This window comes from Callospermophilus lateralis, chromosome X (genome assembly GCF_048772815.1).
Source record: "Callospermophilus lateralis isolate mCalLat2 chromosome X, mCalLat2.hap1, whole genome shotgun sequence".
Lineage (NCBI taxonomy): Eukaryota > Metazoa > Chordata > Mammalia > Rodentia > Sciuridae > Callospermophilus > Callospermophilus lateralis.
The window spans coordinates 113,272,179-113,293,702 of record NC_135325.1 but is presented as its reverse complement, the minus strand read 5'-3'; the positions used below and the strand labels follow the sequence as shown (position 1 = coordinate 113,293,702).

Here is a 21,524-nt window from a genome sequence, read left to right as displayed (position 1 = left end):
TGATTCAATGTCTCAGAAATGTCTTTTCTGCTAACACTAAAGCCAGAGTGTCTCTTTCTATTCCTGCCTTTTCTTAGCTCATTTTATTATTTGTAAATCAAGAAAACAATATCTAACATTTAAAACAATTCAAGGGTGAAATGACAGTTTACACCAAGCACCATATATGAGTTTCCTCCTTTGTTTTAGTCATTAGTCTTGCTGCCATACTATGCTTCTGGTGTCTGCCTACAGCAAAGCAAAATGATGCTGTTGCTTCTTTTATTCCATAGCAAGTGCGAACTCTCAAAGCAGCTCCTGTTTTGCTGTCCCTATAGCAGTGAGGCAAATCCCCTGCCACTGATCTATTGTTTTCTCCAAAAACAAACAATAGTAAATCTTTACCTTGTAGGCTAAGTGATATAGAACAGAGGGAGTCTTTTACAAATATATGGAATGGAGGCAAAATGTATTAAGAAACAGTCTTATGAATCAGCCTCCTTAAATCAGAGAAATCATTTAGCATTTGTTTTTTGGGATCGGCTAATTTCAGTTAGCATTATCTTCTCCAGCTCCATCCATTTACCTGCAAATACCATGATTTTATTCTCTTTTAATGCTGAATAATATTCCATTGTGTATATATACCACATTTTTTTTTATCCATTCATCCACTGAAGGGCATCTAGGTTGGTTCCACAGTTTAGATTTTGTGAATTGTGCTGCTATAAACATTGATGTGGCTGTGTCCCTGTAGTATGCTGTTGTTAAGTCTTTTGGGTGTAGACTGAGGAGTGGGATAGCTGAGTCAAATGGTGGTTCTATTCACAGATTTCTAAGGAATCTTCATACTCAGGGGGGTTTGGAAGATTAAATGAACTCTAGATAGGGCAAAGGAGAAAAGGGGAGGGAGGGGAAGGGAGGGGGCATGGGGGTCAGAAAGACAGTTGAATGCAATGGTCATCATTACTCTAAGAACATTCATGAAAACATGAAGGATGTGACTCTACTCTACAGAGATATGAAAAATTGCACTCTATATGTATAATATGAATTGTAATAATTCTGTTGTCTTATATAACAAATTAAATTAAGAACAATTTAAAATAAATGAATCCCCTTTTGTAAAAAGGAAAAAAAAGAAACAGTCTTGCTAAACCTTAGTAGTAGGAGAATGAATGAGAATATGAAATGGAAAATAGTACCAGAAGTTGCACTGGGAGAAGTAGAATGGGGAAGAATAAAGAAACCCAGAAGTGGGAAACTGAGAAGGAGTACATGAATATGGAGGTCCCTTAGAGAAGACCAAAATTATCCATGCATGGTAGATATAGTCATAACAACAGTGTAATGGGTAAAGTCACTCTGATCATATGCCAGACACATATCCATTCTGTGCATATAAAAAAAATCACACTGTTATGGTTTTGGATAAGTGTCCCCTAAAATCTCATGTGTTAAAGCTTTTGTTGCCAGTGTATGGTGCTATTTAGAGGTCATGGGACCTTTAAAAAGATGGGGCCCAGAGGATAGAAATTAAGTCACTGGGAGTGTGCCCTCAAAGGATATGTTGGGACTCTAGCCCATTCCTCACACTGTTTCATTTCCTGGCCACCATAAGGTAAATAGCTTTCTCTACTGCATGATCCCACCAAAATGTAGTGCCTCACCACAGCCCCCAAAGCAATGGGCCAACTGACCACAGACTAAAACCTCCAAACCTGTGAGCAAAGCAAAGCTTTCCTCCTTAAAAGTTGATTATCTCAGGTATTTTGTTATAGTAACAGAAAGCTGACTAACACATATAACAACTGGGTTACAAACAGTTTCAAGTAAAGAAAAGTACAGATACAAGTATCTCTTGTATATAAGACCCTGACAGAGCTGAAAGCTGAAGGATGGCCTCTCCATATAGCAGAGCATCAAGTCTTTTCTGGAGGGGGATATCTGGATAGCATACCTTCATGGTGACATCATGGCAGCAGATGATGGTGGCAGGATCAGGCATTGACAGAGTATGAATGTAAGTCTAGTAAGCCCTGAGATTTCTGCTGGTTATGGTTTAAATCTTTAATGTACCCCTCTCCCCCAAAGCTCCTGTGTTAGGCAGTGTAGAAATATTCAGAGGTGAAATAATTAAATTATGAGAGCTGTAACCTGATCAGTAGTTTAACCCATTTGATGAATTAATAATTTGAATAGACAACTGGGTAGGCAGATGGGATGTGATTGGAGGAAGTCGATCATTGGGAACATGGCTTTGGGAATTATATTTTGTCCCTCAGTATTCAATCACCCTGGTTCTGGATGCCATAGGCTAAGAAGATTTCCTCTGTCATGCCATTCTTCCATGATGTTCTGCCTCACCTCTGGCACAGAGAAATGGAGTCAGTGGACCATGGATTGAACCATGAGCCTAAAATAAACTTTTCCTTCTCTAAGTTGTTATTGTTAGGCATTCTGGTCATAGTGATGAAAAGCTAATTTCTAACATAGAAATTGAGACCAAGAAGATGGGTTGTTGCTGTGACAATACCTGATCCTGCAGTTCAGAAGCTTTTGGAACTGGTTATGGAAGAAGTTTGGGAAAGTTTGGAGATGCATGCTAGAGAAGCCTTAGAAAGTTATAAGCAGAGTTTAATGGGTGATTCTGATGGGAGCTTAGAAGACTAGAATACTGATAGTAATGTGGACAGTAAAGACTGTGCTCATGAGGTTTCAGAGGGAAACAACTCTATTGGGAAATGACTAGAGGCCATTCATGTTACATCCTGGCAAAAAAAGTTGTCTTTGTTTTGTCCATGTCCTGAGACTTCCTGTGATACTGAATTTAAAGGCCATGGGATAATAAATCCAGCAGAGGAAATTTGAAGGCAGCACAGAATTCAAGTGGTGGTATAAGTATTGATGCCAGGTTTTAGTCAGGTTTACTGTGAGAATCAGGATCAGAATGCAGAAAATAAAGATTTTAAAAACTTGCAGTTTGGCCAGAGAAGCACATGTAAAATTGGGGTCAAGAAAGTTGTGGTATTGAAGAGATTACCATTACCAAAGAAATGCTAATTACTTTGCACAGAGACAATAGGACAGATACCATGAGGGCATCTCAGGTATGGGCAAGACCTCATCCATGTAGGCTCACTGGTGTAAAAGTGAAAATTTGTTTAAGACCATGGGGGTGCCCTGCTCACACAGGAGTGACTAGGAAATTGTTTCCTTAGCATTTGTTTCACTGTGCTTGGCCACCCAGGCATTCACAGGCCACTGCAGCTCAAGCTGGATATGGCAAGAGGCCTATGGTAGATCTTGGATGGCAACAGTTCATGTTGGATTGCAGGAATGAGTTTCAGGTCAAACAGTCACATCATGGTAGGGGTGTGTGTGTGTGTGTGTGTGTGTGTGTACATACAAGAAATTATATAACCAAACAGACCATCATAAAAAGAGGCTGGAATCTTATAACCCCTTCCAAGGTGGGGCATATTCATAGTGACCTAGGCTTTAACCTCCTAATGGTTTAAACACCTCCCAATACCACCCTCCTATGGATGACTATAATCATAATGGACACTTTGGAGATACTCCAACTATACCCAAACCATGGCAGTAGCTAAAACAAGTATTTAATTTTGATCACAATTTTTGGGGGTCAGGAATTTGAGCAGGGCTACACTGAGTAATTCTCCATGGAAGGGTCTCTTATCAGGGTGCAGTCAGGTGTTAGCTGAGGCTGCAGTCATCTGATAGTTTGATTGGATTGCTGTCCAAGATGGCTCTCTTGACTGGCTGGCAAGTAATGCTGGCTGTTGTCTGGGAGCTCAGCTAGAACTGTCAACTGAGGAGCCTAGCTGTGAAATCTCTAGTATGGTGGTCTCTGGGTGGGGAAACTTCATACATAGCAGAAGGCTTTTCCCCAGACCCATGAGAGAGCCAGGCATAAGCCATATGGCCTTTTCTAACAAAGCCTAAAATGAACAGAGCATCAATTCCACCACACACTATAGGCTGAAGGAGTTACAAGCCCAGCTAGGACTAAGGGGAGAGGACATAGTGCCACATCTCAATGGCCATACTTAAAACTGACACAGTGTTCACTTTGGAGATTATCTTCCCCTGCTCTTATGTTCCAGTAACCTGCCAACCCACCTGAGATTCTGATAGAAAGCAGCCTTAGATCATGATGTAGATAAACACTGCAGTGCTTGAATCAGAAATGAATGTCTGTCATAGTTCTAGCATTTGGATATGAAGGTTCAAATTGCTGAGACATGAGCTTAAAAATTAAAGTGATTTCCAACTCTAGACTTTGGCCCATGGGCCTTTCTTTTTCTCAAGTAGCCTGACTGGAAGTGGAACTTCTGCCAGGCTGCCTCCTTCCGAAGAAGCTTTGAGCTATTCAGGGTTTTCACAAATGAAAAACATGTTTTGTCCAGTTAAAAGCAGTCTTGTTACTAAAATATCTAATTGGCTGTGCCTGATGATAAGGTCTCCACACTCAGGCAGTCCAACACTGCCAGGAATAAATCCCTAAGTGTATGTGCCCTTCATGCTGCCACTCACTCCAACCTTACCTTCTACTATAGACAGGGAAGTATGCGGCCTCTTGTCTGGAAACATTGTACTCAGAGTTGCTGAAGGAAGAGCAACCTGGAATTCAGAAGCTGGTGTCTTGAGGCCTTAGGAGACTGTCAGGAAACAGATACCAGACCAGGTGTGGTGGCATACTGTAATTCCAGTGATTTGGGAGGCTGTGTCAGGAGGATCACAAACTCAAGGCTAGCCTCAGAAACTTAGCAAGGCCCTGAGCAACTTAAGTGAGACCCTGACTCAAAATAAAAAGATAAAAAGGGCTGGGGATGTGGCTCAGTGGTTAAGTGTCCTTGGGTTCAAGCCCTAGTACCAATAATAAATAAATAAATAAATAAATAAATAAATAAATAAATAAATAAACAAATAAATAAATAAATAAAAATAAAAGAAACAAAACAGATACCAGGGAAATTATAGACCAAGAGTGTTGAGACTCACAGGACCTTTTTCACTTGTATTAACCAAGACTCAAGCCTCTGCCCCTTACTCCAGAAAAAAAGCCCCACTCTCTTTAGAGACCTGGCCATTCCACATTTTGTCTTAGCATATTTAATTCCAGGATGAATTGAGTAAACAAGATAATTCCTGTGCCCAATGCTTTGTCAGGTCTATGCACTTCTTGCTCATAGAAGAGGCAGAGACAGGTTGGGACATATTTTACCATGGTGAGAAGGCAGAGAAAAGTGAAGGAACCAGATAGTGAAAATTGCTAGACTGAAATGTGAGGGCACTTCCACCCCAGTGGGACAATGTAGATGTGTGGGGAAGAGGGAGTGCCACAAGATAAATCAGGGCTTCACTGAGATGCTTCCAGATTGAGTCCCTTTGGTGGTGGGGAAAAGACCACCCTCTGACCTCCATAGATGTCAGGTCATCTTCCAGAAGACCATTCTGCATTACCAAGTAGTTGGGAACTGGACACTGGAGCAAACCTTTTTCTGAGCCAGTGTTAATAGAACTCTGCTCATATTAGACACATGGAGCTTTGAAGATGAGAAGGCCACTGTTTCTTTCACAAATCAGGCTACCTATGACCTTCCTGATGGGGCTTCAGAAGTTTTATTTAGATACGATTACTTGACCTTGCACATGAATAGTCCAAATCCTTGTTCTTTGGCATGAATTCCCTTATGATGTCATTGATTTGCCTCCATATGGACACACATCATTATAGATTCCTTGTATGAGGTGTCTGTTCCCTTTATGTTCTGACATTTATTTTTCAAGGTGGCTTACAAGTGAAGAAACACACTTTGTCTTCTCAGTTTATATTCATGAACAGGTAAACTCTACTCATGTTCCTAAGCAAATATCTCAACTCTCCTCAGTAATATTAACTAACCTAGGCCTAGCCATATATTGATTATTAGTGTCCTTTAAAGAACAGAATGATATGTGGCTTCCACCTGGAAGTTATCCTTGTTAAAAATGCAATTGATTGTAGAGTTTGGGCGGGGATGAGTGGAGCAAATTTGTGTGGAGAGTCTTTTGGGATCTCTTAAGGTGGCAGGAAAGCTAATACACTTGGTATGTATGTAAATTCACAGTGTTGTTGCTCACTGGGGGTGGGGAGTGGACAAAGCACCTTGTATGTGTACATAGGAGAGGAGTATGTGTGAGAGGAGTTTGGAAGTCTTAGGAGTTTAGAATTGGCAGATAGGCCAAGTGAAAATGTGTCCCACCTTTTTAGTGGTGCTGGGGATTGAAATTAGGACCTCATCCCTGCTAAGCAAGTGCGCCACATTCCCAGCCCTCTTCCACCTTCTATTTAAAAGGCTGATAGGAGTGCTGAGATATGGTGAAGTATAATAGAAGAACATTGTTTGTAGAGAGACCCCAAGTGGCTTCCTATCCTGACCTGCCTAGTTTGTTATCCATGCTCCACCAATTACTAGCTGTGTGACCTCTTTGAAAGTTACTTAATCTCCCTGCGCCTCCCTTTTCTCATTTGTAAAATGGAAATAACAGTACCAGCACTTACTAGGGTTGTTGATTTGAAGAGGAAAAAGAGTGATAGAAAGCATTTAGTACACTTCTTGGCACAGGTCAGGCGCTAAATGGATGGTAACTATTGGGTATTAATTACTTAGGAACTTTTTACCCATTTCCCTTAAACCTATGCAAGTCTCCACCTATTTTGGATTCCTGTCATTTGAAGAGTAATTCCTTCCTTCCCAGACTACTGATCTTAATTAATGGTCTAAACTTGGGTTGGATAATTGCATTGTGTCATCAAGTTCCAGATTATTAGATATTATTTACAAGAAAAGCAGACCTCCAATTCCTCCCAGACTGAGGATGGAGGCGGCAAATTGAGTTTAGAGGGTTGCTGACCTTTAGACCCTGGTTGGCAGCAGGGGCAGCCCACACTCCTGGTCTTGAAAGCCACAGCAGGCTCTTATAATTGAGTTACTGCCAGGGATTCAGTAGGACTAATCCATCTATATGATTTCTTCGCCTGGTTTAATGCCATTAAGGAAACCGAATTAAGGTGCGGGTGGGGTTGAGGGGAAACAGATTTGCTAAGTAAGACTCACTGTGTGTTGCCATGGTCAGGCTGAAACCTACAGTCTAATTAATGGATAATTTTGTGGATCAAATGCTAGCAGCCACCCCAGTCCCTCAAGAAAGTATCGGGCCCACGCTGATCACTACTTACAGAAAGGGCCATCCCTGGAATGGTTTCCTATGATGCCCTGGGGGCTGATTCCTGGATGCCCCGTTGTCCCCTTCCATTGACTTTTTCTCCTTCCCCATTCGCCTCTGTACAATTTCTGAGCAGTTTTTCTTCTAGTATTTTCAGGGACTTTCCCTGGGTTTTGAAACAAATATGCCCAGGCGACTTGTGAATCCCACTTATTTCTCTCTCCAGCACCTGTCCCCAGTCCCACCTCACGCCATTTGCCTGGGGTTGGCTAATCTGGGCAGTTGGGACTCTTAGCGTCCTGTTTGCCAACTGGAGCCCACAGCTCTAGGAGGAGGGGCCAGCGTGTAAGGGTGGGAGGTTGCAGCCGCCACGGTCAGTTTCACTCTCTGTCCTAGTGACACCCAGATCCCAGCGCGCCCTTCTCTCCTCTCCGAGAGTTCGGCTGTCTCAAGTTGGGTAGCTGGCCGGCGGCAAAGTCACCGATTCCGGGACTGAGATTCCACTGTTCGGTGCAGGTAGTTGCCAACAGCGGAGTCCCAAAAGTGTGGGTGACGACCAGTGCGGGCACAGGCAGCGCAGCCAGGAAGGCAGGCGCTGGGAGGAGAGGGAGTAACAGGGGCGGAGAGGGGGCGCCAGGCTCTGGTGTCCGCGGTGGATATGGCGAGCCCGCTCTGGTGTCGACCGCAGGTCCTGCCTCTCCCGAGGGACCGGGGAATGCCCGAGCGACACGCTCGCCCGCACTCCGCCGGGCTCGCCTAGGTTTTGCCAGCCACCGGCTGACGTCGGCGCGCCCCTGCCGAGCTCTGCTTTTACTACAGCCAGCAGGCGGCTTTGTGGGGCCCCGCCCTCGCCGGCCCCCGCCCCCCGCGTGCCCACACCTTGCCGCTTATATAGAATGCGCCGCGGTGTTGATTCGTGGCTCTCTGGGACCCGAGAGTTCTTTGGAAGGAGAGCGCAAGCGAGGGAGCGGGCGAGCTCCGAGGGGGTGTGGGTGTAGGGAGAGAGCAGGTAAGGGTCGTCGGTTCCGGTTCCTCCGCTCGCGAGCAACTCAGGCCCCCCTTTTGACAAAATAATAGGAACCCGAAAATGGATTAAACAGAGAAAGAGGCGACCCTCCCCTTCCGATTCCCCGCGGGCGAGAAGCTGCTGGGCTCTGCGGTGTAACAGGCTCACACGTTGCTCATCACATGTTCAAACATTTCCCTTTCAGGAGGCTCGTTATTTTTAAGTGAATATTTTCGTCTTTGTTTTGATTTTTAAAAAACCTTCCTCGGGGTTTTATTTTGATTGAGTTGGCGGACCGCAGCAGATTGAGAGAGGCGGGCGAAAGCGGCCCGCCGGTGCGCGGGCAGCCCACCCAGGCAACTCCAGGCGCGGCCCGCGCCGGCCGGCCAGCAGCTAGCACAGAGCTCGGGGAGGCCGGCGGCGAAGCCGGGGAGTCCCGGCCGCGCCTCTCGGGCGCCCCGAGGGCTTCGAGTGCGGCTCTCCGCGGGCGGGCAGGAGCGGCGGGTACTGGGCGCGGAGGCAGCGCCGCACCGCTTTGTCTCTTCACTTCTTGAGCGCAGCGAGCGAGCGGCTCCTCCCGCGGCCGGCCGCTCGGGCTTGCGGCGGCTCCTCCTTCACCCCTCTCTTTTCCTCCCCACTCTCCTGCAGGCAGCGGCGGCAGCGGCAGCGGTGGGGAAAAGCGGATTCCACCCCGAGCCACACCGAGGAGAGCTTGCGGTCGCGACTTGCCGCCCTAAGCACTCTCCCAAGTCCAGCCCGCTCGGCGAGGACTTCAGTCTCCTGGGCGAACCTTGTCAAGCAAGCTGGGATCTATGAGTGGAAAGGTGACCAAGCCCAAAGAGGAGAAAGATGCTTCTAAGGGTAAGCCCGCCTGCCAAGTCCGCCTGCTTCCCTTCGCTAGGTTTCCCTCGCCCCCTTGCTTGCGCGCCGCCCTCCGGCGGCTCTCATTCTCCCTCCTGGAGCCTAAGCTGCCCATGACCTCTGCGACCCAAGGCAAGAAAGGGGGATCAGAGGCCTCTGGGGGAGTCTGGGTTTGCACTACTTTCCCTCCTTCCTGGCGGAATTGTCGCCCCTTGATTGCCTCCAGCCTCCTCCACTACCCCTCTGGACGCACGCTGGCGGCGCTGCGGGCAGACGAAGCTGCTGCAGCCCGGAGCGCCGAGAACCGCGCTGCCTGCTACCAGCCTACCGCCGGTCTGTGCGAGTGCGTGTGTGTGCGTGTGCGCGAGTGTGCATATGCGTGCTGCCCGAGTATAACATGGTGACATACTCAGGAATCTGCCCCACTCTCAGAACCCAAGCTTGAACCCACCTTCAACCCCGTCTCCCCGCCCCCAATGCAAACAAAGAGCCTGGCCAAGACGCAGAACCCCTCCCCCCACGCTCCTTTTCCCCTCATCCGATTCCCCTACTCCCCAACTCCCTACCCATCCCACCCCCTGGGAAAGGCAGGAGCTTGCACCCTTCGACCCGCCGCGTGCAAAAGTGAGCAATTTCGGTGCCTTGGCGCCGCCCGCGCTGCGCCTCAGCAGTGCAGCCTCGCCAAGCCCCGGGAGAACAAAGGCTGTTGTCCCCTTGCCACTAGTGCCCAGAAGGAGTGGGCCTCCGCTGGAGAAGGCAGTACCCTCCCTCATCTTGTTGGGGTTCAGCCACCTAGCCCAGGGCGCCCCGCCTCAGGTCCCCTGTAGTGCGCGTCTCGGCCTGGGGCCATCCACCAGCGGGGTGGGGAGGCACAGCAGAGCCGGGCTCAGGCTGGGGAGAACTCAGGCAAAGGAAGGGGCGTCCCCCACCCCCACCAGTCCTATCCAATGCCTTGCCACCGATCAGGCTTAGCTCTGGAATGTAAACTGAAGACAGCCTTGGAGACCTGGGCGTGGAGAGAGGCACTGAGGGGGTGTGGAAGAGCAGTGGGTGCCTTAGGTGCAAGTGTCCCGAATGGCCACAGAGCAGACGCTGGCTGAAGTGGCCCTGAGGGCCCCACGAACACCGAACCACTGCGATCCATGCCGAGTCCATGCTTTGGAAGTGGGTTTGCAGCTGGGGAAGCCCCAGCTTTCGTTCATGGGGGCCTCAATTCCTCCCTAAGCCCTCGGGCCCCCTTCCCTCCCACTCCTTTCCCTATTCTTTTTCTCATCTCCTCCTTCTCGCCTCTCCCCATCTCTCAGAGCTTTCTTTCCCGGGAGATTCTAGGGCAGCGCCAGCCCTCCCCCGCGGAAAGTTGTCAAAGTCTTCAGCTCAGGGCCTTTATCCTTGTTTCTAAATGGAGCCGGTTCTCTTCCAACTAGGCAAAGGGTTTGAAGGAAGACTCCTTAAGTAAGTTTGTGGAGGGTTGTATCTGTTGTCCTAAGGGTCAGTGTTGCCGCTGGCCTCGCTCCAGTCCAGAATTCAGTGCCCACGAACCCATTCAGACACGTTGGCTGTGGTACACAAATTAATTGTAGCAGTAACTTAAGAAAGTTAGAACTGCTGGCATACATTTTCAGGGCTTTCTTGAGCATGCCATAATAATAAGGGCAGTTATGATAAAGGCAAATAACTTAAGGCTACTTAAGAAATCTGTGTGTGTGTGTGGGGGGGGGGGTTGGGGGGGATCAAACCCAGGGCATCCAACATGCTAGGCAAGCATGCTCCCATTATACAGCCCTCCTCACCTCCTTAAGAGGTTTTATTTTTCACTGGCCCCAGAGAAGTGAATGCAATTAAAAATCCTACCACCTAATTGATCTAAGCAAGTCATTCCCTTGGGAACCTGGGGGTGTTTCACCTTTGTTTCTGGAACTTGAATTCCTGATTTCCATCAGGTGGTTACCACAAGTTTCTTTCAGGCTACCTTTGAAGGATTCTGAAACCAAATTCATACACAGAAAATAACTTGCTGTTTTAGGAATATAATTTGCAGTTGTCCAGAATGTATTAACAAGTCTGGAAACATTGGGACAGGTTTCTGTAACTCAATAATGAAAATTTTACTAGGCATCCATCATGACATTTTCTTATGTTGACTCAACACATTTGAAATCATATACCTCTCCATAGGAATTGTGTAATTAGTGCTTGAAATTGTGGTTGTAATTAGAATAAATTAATTTCATAAGGCAACTTTTAAGAAGGGTGTTTACTTTCTTGAGGAGATGGGGATCTTCTTCCTGTTTGTTAGGAACAAAATTATCATTCAACCTTTCTGTTGGTTGTTGAATTTAGAGCAGTTTCAAAATAGTGAATACATAGTCCTCATTAGTAATTTCTCCTTTCAAGTATGTGAAAAGACTTGTGACTGTTTTTTTTTTTTTTTTCTTTTTGGTACTGGAGATTGAATCCAGGAGCCCTTTACCACTGAGCCACATCCCCAGCACTTTTTTATTTTTTATTTGAGACAGTCTCTAAGTGGCTGAGGACCTTGCTAATTAGCTGAGGTTCACCTTGAACTTGTGATATTCTTGTCTCAGCCTCCCAAGTTGCTGGGATTATAGGTATGTCACACCATGCCCACATTATGACTAAAATTTAAAGACTACTTTTTATGTTAGAGGTGAAAGATACTAGGACTGTTCATATTTTTAGCCAATAAAGGGTATTTACATTGTCCATATTCATGAAGAGATTTGGTTATTTACAAATTTTCTATGTATAGGTCATACTTGAGTTTTTTTAAGCTGAAGTACTCATTAGCATATGTGACCAAACATTGAATAGATACTTCAAATAAATACACATTTAATTTTGAACAATGGTGTGACAAATAATTGAATCAAATCCAAGAAATTAAGTTTGAATGAATTTCATGATTTGGAGTTTACTGTATTTTAAAATCCAACCTCCCACCCTAACAGTTAGGGCTTATGCCCATAGCTTATCATCACTAAATAGAGATTTTCATATACTCCCATGTTTCTAGAGTTTCTAAAGCACATGTAGTGCTGGGCACAGTGGCACATGCTTGTAATCCCAGGGATTCAGGAAACTGAGGCAGGAGGAGTGCCAAATTCAAGGCCAGCATTAGCAACTTAGCAAGATGTGTCTCAAAGTAAGAAAAAAAAAAAAATAGAAAGGACTGGGGATGTAGCTCAGTGAAAGGACCCCTGTGTTCAATCCCCATATAAATACATATATACATATGCCTAAATACATATATATGTACATAAAAATGAAGCACAGGTAATTAGAAAGTTATTTTGTACTGATGATTGTAATATGGCTTTTTTTGTTGCTAGGGGATTGAACCAATGGGTGCTGTACCATTGAGCTATATCCTCAAACCTTTTTTTTTTATTTTGACACAGTTGCTTGCTAAGTTGCTGAGGCTGTCTTTGAACTTGAAATCATTCCTCAGCCTCCTGAGTTGCTGGGATTACAGGCACACATCACTGCCCAGCTGAAATGCAGGTTTGAGAGGATATAAATTGCTGATCATCTTTTAAAATGATCTTTTCAACTATTTGAGGTTAAGATCAGTGATGGACAATGATCTTTTTGATAACCTTTTCAATAATGTAGCTAGATAAGATTGACTGTTCCCTTTGGAAGGGGGGCAGGGATCTTGATTCTGTTTGAAACTATTAAAATGGCCTCTTGTACAGCCAGTAACCTTTTGTGTATTAATTTATGCTTTGCATAAACTTTAAAATTGTCAGTTGTGTATGTAATTTGGGTCACACTGCTCTTGAACACAGGAATCTATTTCTAGTTCAGGGAAGATGAAAGCATAACATTCATTCATTCAAGCAGATATTGGCTTAGCTTTGTCTCACTTTTCTCTACCTTGTCACATGAGATCTTTTTAGCAGCCCTCCATTGGAAAAGCACTAGGTAAGGCTGTGTGTAGTTACTGCAACTGTGCTTTTGTGGCACCAGAAAACTTGTAGCCTGCTATAGATAAAAGCAAATCTTTCTGGATGTTGTAAAAGTGGTAGGCAATTCTTGATTTTAAATCTGGTCACTTGTTTTTTTGCTAGATGTTTGTGGAGTTGGGTATGTTTTTCAGAAATCCTTTCCTTTGTGCCTACCCCTAGAGCCAGCAGATCTAGGCAAGTTTCAAGGCTATGTGGGCTGTGGGTTCTCTTGGTGAGAAAGTGTTATCGTCAGAGCTGGGCTCATGTTGGCTGCTGGACAATGGAGGATAATTCCATGCATAGTCCAAGAGGCCAGCTACTTGCACAGCTGTTGCTTTAATGGATTGTGGTGCCCACATGCATTTATGTCCACGGCTCATTTTCTCTTCACTTCCTGGCCTTTTCCAATGGCTTCTGTACCTTACCCAAGAAGGACAGGGAGAGCATTGTGGTCAGGCATTCAGCATATCAAGGCTCAGAGTCCCAAATGCCATTCCCAAAGATCATCTTGGTCTTGGTTATTTTACTATAATAAATGTCATGAAGTGTCTTTCTCAGACTTGGGCCAGGCAAAGCAGGTGTTTAGAGGTATTTTCTGGTAAGAAAGCATGTTGGTGACCTCTTATTAAAAAATAACAATCATAATCTATTACTTATGTAAGGACTTGTTTTTTGATTTTGTCATCATGGACCAGTGGTTTTGTGGACAGTTGTCATAAGCCACATAGTCTGTTCAATGCTGAAAGTGGTGATCACAGTCTCAGGGAGGGTAAACCTCTTATCACAAATATTAGCTTGTTCTTGGAGGATGGGTGTGGGAGATGGATGCACAATGTCCCTAGATCCTTTCTGTCATTATTATTTCTGTATGTATATGCCTTCTTCATTGACATAGGCTGAAATTAGAAGAGGGAGCAAGAAGTACTAAGTTAGGGAGAAGAAACAGTACCCCTATCTTATCTTGAGGCATAAGAAGAAATAGTACCCCCTGGGGCTAGGGATGTGGCTCAAGCGGTAGCACACTCCCCTGGCATGCGTGCGGCCCAGGTTCGATCCTCAGCACCACATACAAACAAAGATGTTGTGTCCCCCGAAAACTAAAAAATAAATATTAAAATTCTCTCTCTCTCTCTCAAAAAAAAAAAAAAAAAAGAAAAGAAAAGAAAAAGAAATAGTACCCCTTTCTTATGCCTCAAGACCAGCTACTTGTATCCCTATATTATCTTGAGGCATAAGGTAGGGGTCCTGTTTCTTTTCCCTAACTTAGTATTTCTTCATTTAAGTCAACTTGGAATATAGTTAAGTCACTAAAAAGGTGTACCCAAAGGATCCTGAAAGGGGTGAGGTTGGAGTGGGAATGGATATCAGATTGGGGCCTGAATGAGAAGTGGAAAGTGAGCTGTGGGGTAAAGGAAGGGGTTGAGGTTTGTGTCCATGGTGGGGCCACAGATGTATGGTGGCCTCGAAGATGGGCAGAGCTGGGGAGGGAATTGGAATCAGGGTCTGGAAAGTAAGCTGGAGGGCTGATTTGCAAGGCAGCAAATAAGGAGAGGAAACTGTTAGAGTTTCAGGTCTCTTTGCAGCTGTGCTGTTTTATGTCCAAATCAACTCCTCATTTTGGGAATTACAATCAACACAGAACAACCGGAATGTGTTGCAGCTCTTCAAATATATCCAATAAAAAGGCTTTCGAGTGTCTATTTCATTATGGCTTATATTTTTGGAGTTGAGAAATTTGAAAGGAATGGAAAATAATTGCCAAGATTAAACAATTCAATGGAGAAAACACACATGAATTGAAAATACAGTGGGTAGAGGGGATCTTGTATGTCTGTTACCACACTGAGCATAACATAACCTTTGAAATGTAAAGGTTAGGCACAGAATATGGTTTTAATAATTAGTACAGAATACAAATGACTGAATACCTCATATTCTGTAGTCACAAATTTACATTTCCCTCCTCAGAATACATATTATCACTGGGATTTATCAGCACAGACTGGAAGAGTGGATTTCAGGTACATTGTCCTGTATAACATGGTTCATCTTTCTCAAATTGAAATGTAGATTATCTACTTGTTATATACCAGTTCTGAAAATTTGAGTGAATCTTATTTGTGCCATTTTAAAAAATATTTTTTAGTTGTCAATGGATTTTATTTTTATTTTTATGTGGTGCTGAGAATTGAACCCAGTGCCTCACACTTGCTAGGCAAGTGCTCTACCACTGAGCCACAACCCTAGCCCTAGTGCCATTTTTTAACATGGCACTCTATCTCTTTGTTGAATGTCATGTATTGATGAAAAATTTCTTAGGGGTGAGGACCTCTAGGTAAATGTACTGATCTCCTAAAGAAAACAAAATAATATATAGAGTCATTATGACCACCATTCTAGTCCTGAAGTCCAGTTTCTCCTTGAATTGGTTGGGCATTGTTTTATTTTTCTCTGCAAAGCAGTGTTTTTCATTTTTCCGGAAAGTGGGAAGTTTATATTAGAAAAGAGTTAAATTCTTGGTTCTTGGGGAACGATCAAAATGTGGACTATTTTATTAAGAGAGCTAAGTTTGTGATAAACATTAAGCCTAAATTACAATTACATTGTTAAAATTATTGGAAAGCAATTCTCATGCCCTGGTCTTTGCCCTTTGAAGTTACTTTTAGCATTAATTTTCAAATGGAAATGGTATTGGCATTACTTGCTAATGACCTTCCCCACAGGCAGAGGGAAAAGGGTAATAGTTGTCCTTGCTAATTCTTTTAAATTTGGAAGTACTATTGGCTCCTATTGGTGTAAAGTTTTGGTTGACATTCTAGGGAGAGATAGGGCTAGCCTGAGCTGGGTCACTTGCCTGGTCTGCCTGCTGAGATATTAGATTCCATCTGGACAGTCAGTATTTGGCCCACAAGAATTCCCATTGTGAATGTCTGTCCTTTTCAGATCATGTCAGTGGGGCCTAGGGGAAAAAAAACAAATTTTGATGCAAAGTAGACCTGGACAGAGACAAAATTAGAAAATAGTTAATTAAAAAATATAATATGGACTCAATTTCCCTTTTTGTAATCAAAGTTGACCTACAGTAACATGCACACTTTTGAAGTTTTTTTTTCTTTTTTTTTTTTCTTTTTTGGTACTGGGTATTGAATCCAGAAGCAATTTATCACTGAGCTATATCCCCAGCCCTTTTTATTTTCAGACAGGGTCAAAGTTACTTAGGGCTTGGCTAAGTTGCTGAGGCTGGCTTTGAACTTATGATCCTCCTGTCTCAGCCTCCTTAGTCCTTGGAGTGCATTACTATGCCTGGCTTGAAGTATGCATCCTAATGAATTTTGGCAAATGTTCATACCCATGTAGTCAGTACCAGTGTCAAGATATAGAATCTTGTTACCCCAGAAAGTTTTCTCATATTTATTTCTAATCATTCCCCCGCTCAAAGGCAAACTATTTTAATTTATATTATTACAAATCAGTTTTGCCTGCTGTTGAATTTCATATAAATAGAACTATGTGGTATGCACTCTTTGGTTTTGGTCACCTAGTCACTTCCCCTTTCAATGATACTTCCCCTATTGATATCTCTTTTTCTTGTCCTCTGGTTTCTTTGAGGACTCACTGTTCCCTACACTAGGGTACTTAATAGAGTTTTGTACCTGGATAGACTATAAGAAGCAGTTGTTGAACAACTGAGATAAAGCAGGGAATCCCTTTAGGCATCAGTATGTTTTATTCATCATTTAGGATCAATAAGCAATATTCTCACCATTATTACAGTAGCTTCTAAATTGTTGAGAACTTTTATTAGGTGATATATATAATTTAATCCTTATGGTAACCAAATGAAATAGTCATTAGTATATAGTACATGGACTTTGGAGATGAGAAAAGTTGAAGCCCAGAGAGACTGGGTAGATTGTATGAGGTCACATAGCTAGTAGGTTGCAAATTACTAGCAAAGTGCTTAGGTGTTTTTTGGTAATCCATAAATGATCATCGAGAGCATGTGCCATTGCCATCAAAAGTTATTGGTCCTATGCTATGTGAACTTCCTGTTTTGTTGTCCTGTCAGAAGGCAGTGTGATGGAGAAAGGCTCTGTTGTGCCTCTTGGTGGCTTAATCTGATAAATTTCTGGGGGAAATGTTTATATTGGAACTAAGACGTAAAGTTTTAACCCAAATGAATCAATCATCAGTGGTTGACTTCTAAACACCTGGGTAAGTTAGGGAAGTAATTTTGGTTGGGATCCTAAAATAGATATTTTCTGAGAACTGACCGTATGCCAGGGGTTTGACATGAAATATCTCATGAAAACATGATAACAATTTACGGAGGATAGATATACATTCTACTCTTCCCATTTGACAGATGAAAAATCTGAGTCTCAGAAATGGAAGCCATCTTGAGGTCACTCAACTGCCAACATTGATAGAATGAGGATATGAGCCAAGTTTAATTGACTACAAATCCAATTTCCTACTGTCTACCTAGACAACATAGTCAGTTCTTTTCAAATCCAGATTTGCAGAAAGATAAAACCACTTCCATTCACCAACATGGATATAAAGAAGAGTGTGCCTGAACATGCATTGTTACTCTAGGGTTGTCTGTGGTCTTGATTCAGCTGAACAAATCTCTGAACATTTCTTGTTTTACTTCTATACCAGGTTCTGTGCTAGGCCATAGAATAGAGACAAGAAAGAACCTGAGTCCTTTCATAAGGTTTCCCTTTCCTTCCCCATTTGGCCTTGGACATTCCAACTTTTCCCTTTCCAATGGCATCTGACCTCATTTGACCATTGCTTGGAGTCTGCTACAGGGAATTGGCTATGTGACTGTGGCTTTCAAGATTTAAGTGTTTGTCAATTTGAAAACAATGGGACTTTTTTTCCAGAACTGTACCTGGAAGCTTGTTTCACTTCTTCTTAATTCACTGTTGTGTAAAACTCCACTTGTTTATTTTATTTTCCATTACATGGCATATGCTTTCAGTCTGTCTCTCATCAGAATCATATGTTTCATTTCCCTTCTCAACTCTATCCAGTTCTCCCTCCCTGTCTCCCTCTCTCTTCCCCTCCCTCCTTTTTTTGTCAACAGATGTCTCTGGTTTTTATTAACCAAATGGGGTTCCTTTGGGTGTGCTGGGCTAATTGGAGGATTTTCATTTCAGGATTTTTTCCCCCTAGATATATTAACTGTGAAAGACAATTCCCCCACCTCCCTTAAAGTGTAGCTCCATGGAAGGAGCTTTTTGCTACTTTTTATATAACTCATTTTAAATGAAAAAATAAAAAAGTACAAGCTTTATTTTTTATACTATTTATGCTGTCTTCAGTTAGATAATATTTCCAAAAATATATCTTGTTAACAGAGACACACGCCTTGAACGAGCATATTAATTATAGTTCTCAAAGTTGGGAATCATGTAGTGTTTCTCTGCTGTGGAAACCTATGTTTAACAGTTGTAATTAATAGTGATGGGTCTATTACATGGTTATAGGTAAGTTTAATAACAAACATGAAATCCATTTCTGTAAAATCCCTTTAAATAACATAGGTAGCATTTCTACTGCTCAGGAACTGAGGGTTAGTAAACAGCTCCAGTTCTTAAAATATTTATCTTGCTGTTAAAAGTAAACAACCTAAAGAAGGCAGGCTGAATGCAGTTCTTGAATCTGCCCATAGATATTTTCAGAATCTTCTTTCAACCATAACTTTGAAAGTATTGAGAATTGACCTGCTTATCTTGCCTTTGATTCTCTGTGTGTATGCTTGCCTCTCCCCTCGGGGGGTTTATTGAACATTAAGGCTTCCAGGAGCACTTGGATTTGCTAGTGGTGGTTTTCAGAGCTCTGGACACAACGTGAGCCAGTCTGGAAACAGGGCAGGGCGCTCCTTAGATGCTCTCATTCCAGGGAGCATTTATTTTGCAACTAGTTGGGAACCGGACAGTCACGCAGAACGGTCTGGTCAACCAGTGTCCCTCAGTCACCATGTATCTGGCAGTCAGGTTTATTACAAACCTCAGTGTGCTCATTAGCCTCGTGATGTGGCAGCTGCCTAAAAAAGAAACACGGAAAAGTTGTGTCACTGAAGGTGAAACTTGGAGAGGAGCTGCGCGGCGCCTGGCATGACAAAGCTCCTTCCTGGCGGCAGCAGAGGGCTTTGCCCACTTGCCCTCGGAACCCGTGGCGCGGCTGGCTGGTGTGCCGGCGCCTCTGAGGGAGCCATAAGACGGGGCCAGGACTGGCTGTGCCGGTGGCTGCCAGCGGAGTGTGTGCAGGGAGAGTTGCGGTGCTCCTTGCGGCCCGCGGGCAGGCACCCTGCAGCCGGTGGGAGGCAATGTTCAGCCCTAAGATGGTGGTGGCCTCGGGGGGGCGCGGGAGTCAAGTAGCCCTGTTCTCCTAACACCTGATCCCCACCCACTGGATGCCTCAAAGGCAGACTACAGAAGGCAAAGATTGTAACCAGAGGCTTGAAGTCCCGGCTTGGTTAACACCAGAGCTTTGCCTTCTCTGTCTTCTGGTTAACACTCATTCGGTTTTAGCTGTTCCAAAACAATCAAGGATGCATCTTGAGCAGAATGCTCAGGGCTGTTTGGGAATTTTTTGCACTTTTTTTTGCTATGTTCCATTGCAGTGCTTTTTGAGATTACAAAATAATGCATGCTTACCAGGGATAATATGGAATGCTGCAGAAGCATAGAGAAGAAAATGTTACCCAAGCTTTCACCCCCCTGACTAACATTTTGAGATTTTTCCTTTCAGTCTTTTTTCTCCGCATATTATAATAGACACATAGACATGGATAATTATCTTTAAGTATGTGTATGGAATCATGCAGAATATATATATTCATTGTTTCCCAATAACATGTTGGGATGTTATTCTATGTTGTTAATCTGCACCATCATTTTTAGTGTGTGAACTGGGTGTGAATTTGGGTATAACAAAAGAGAGATGGTAATTTTGTATCTGTGAACGTGACACGTTTTTCTGCATTTCCTTGACATCATTATCACTGGGCTGCACAAGTGCTGTTAGTATTTTATAAAAGTATATATATGAATATGTGCATATTAGATACCTATATGCATGTATAAATCTGTAAATTCAAAATAACATGTAGACAACTATGCATATGTCTAAATAAATACATGACAAATGTGCTTAGAATAAATTCTGTAAGAATAGACACCAAGGGCCTTGGATGTAATTCAGTAGTAGAGCACTTGTGTAGCACAGAAGTTTCCTTCTATGGATTCCATCTCTATCCCCAGTACCACAGCAACATAAAACAAACACTACACACACACACACCAAAAGGGACCCTTAGTCAGTTGGATTAGAAAAAATATGCAGGTTTTATTATTATTTTCTATTTTGTCTTCGGGGGATATACATGACTACATTAACAATATACTCATATAAACAAAGTATTGCTTATTTTCTTCAGGCTGATTTTTCTGTTCCAGACCCCAGTGTTTCTTGATCTGTATTGCCCTCATCATTTCTGCATTTTACAATCCTTCAAGTCCAAGCTATAATCCCAGTGACTCAAGAGGCTGATAAGAGAGGATCATAAATTCAAGGCCAGCCTCAGCAATTTAGTGAGATCCTTAGCAATTTACCAGTACCCTGTCTTAAAGTAAATAAAAAGGACCGGGAGCCAGGCTCCTGAGGCTGAGGCAGGAGGATCACAAGTTCAAAGGCAGCCTCAGCAATAGCAAGGTGCTAAGCAACTCGGTGAGACCCTGTCTCTAAATAAAATATGAAATAGGGCTGAGGATGTGGCTCAGTGGTCGAGTGCCCCTGAGTTCAAACCCTGGTATACCCCCAAAAGAGGACTGGGTGTGTGGCTAAGTGGTAGAGGGTCCCTGGGTTCAATCCCTGGTACCATACACACAAAAATTTATTAAATCTTCTATGGGGCAGCTCCTACTTCAGACACTGAGAGTACAGCAATGAACGAAACAGATAATAACCCTTGGCTTCATGGAGCTTGTATTTTATAAATTTGCTTCTGGAAACCAGACATTAAGTGTCTGAAGCACTCTGCTCTTTGTTGGTGGTGTGTCAAGTAGTGAGTGACTTGGTGTTCATCATAGTCATTGAGGTCCTGGCCCGATCAAACTATTAAGGAGGCAACCTGAATGGAGTTAGGCAGGGATTATTATCTGGCTCCAGGGACCACAAAATCATGGTGCTTGAATCCATGCACATATCAACATTATCTCCCATCATGAGAGCCTGATTCAATAGATATGGGCAGGGGGCTTAGGAAGCCATCGTTTTTATGAAGTTCTTGAAGTGGTTCTAATGTACAGCTGTTTCAGGGACTTACTGCCCCTGAGCAGTATTTCTCAAACTTGCCTGAAGTTAAGAATCACCTTGAGTGTTTGCTTAAGAACAAAATACACCTCCCTCTGACTTCTGAATCAGAAATGTAAGAAGAGAGCCTGGTAATCCGAATGGTT

General features: G+C 43.5%; 1 protein-coding gene across 2 annotated transcripts in view; it reads left to right on the top strand.

Annotated features, from left to right (window-relative positions):
• The first annotated feature begins 7,610 nt into the window (after nt 1–7,610).
• The window catches only part of Fgf13 (fibroblast growth factor 13), a 499,166-nt gene continuing 485,252 nt past the window's right edge, over nt 7,611–21,524 (top strand). The window contains exons 1-2 of one of the 2 annotated variants that reach the window (XM_077106366.1): nt 7,611–7,731; nt 8,870–9,082. In XM_077106366.1, coding sequence (XP_076962481.1) covers nt 9,034–9,082 — 49 coding nt within the window. In that variant the 5' untranslated portion in view covers nt 7,611–7,731; nt 8,870–9,033. Of the gene's footprint in view, nt 7,732–8,133; nt 8,225–8,869; nt 9,083–21,524 lie in introns of those variants that run through there. The other variant, XM_077106367.1, reaches the window with a different exon arrangement.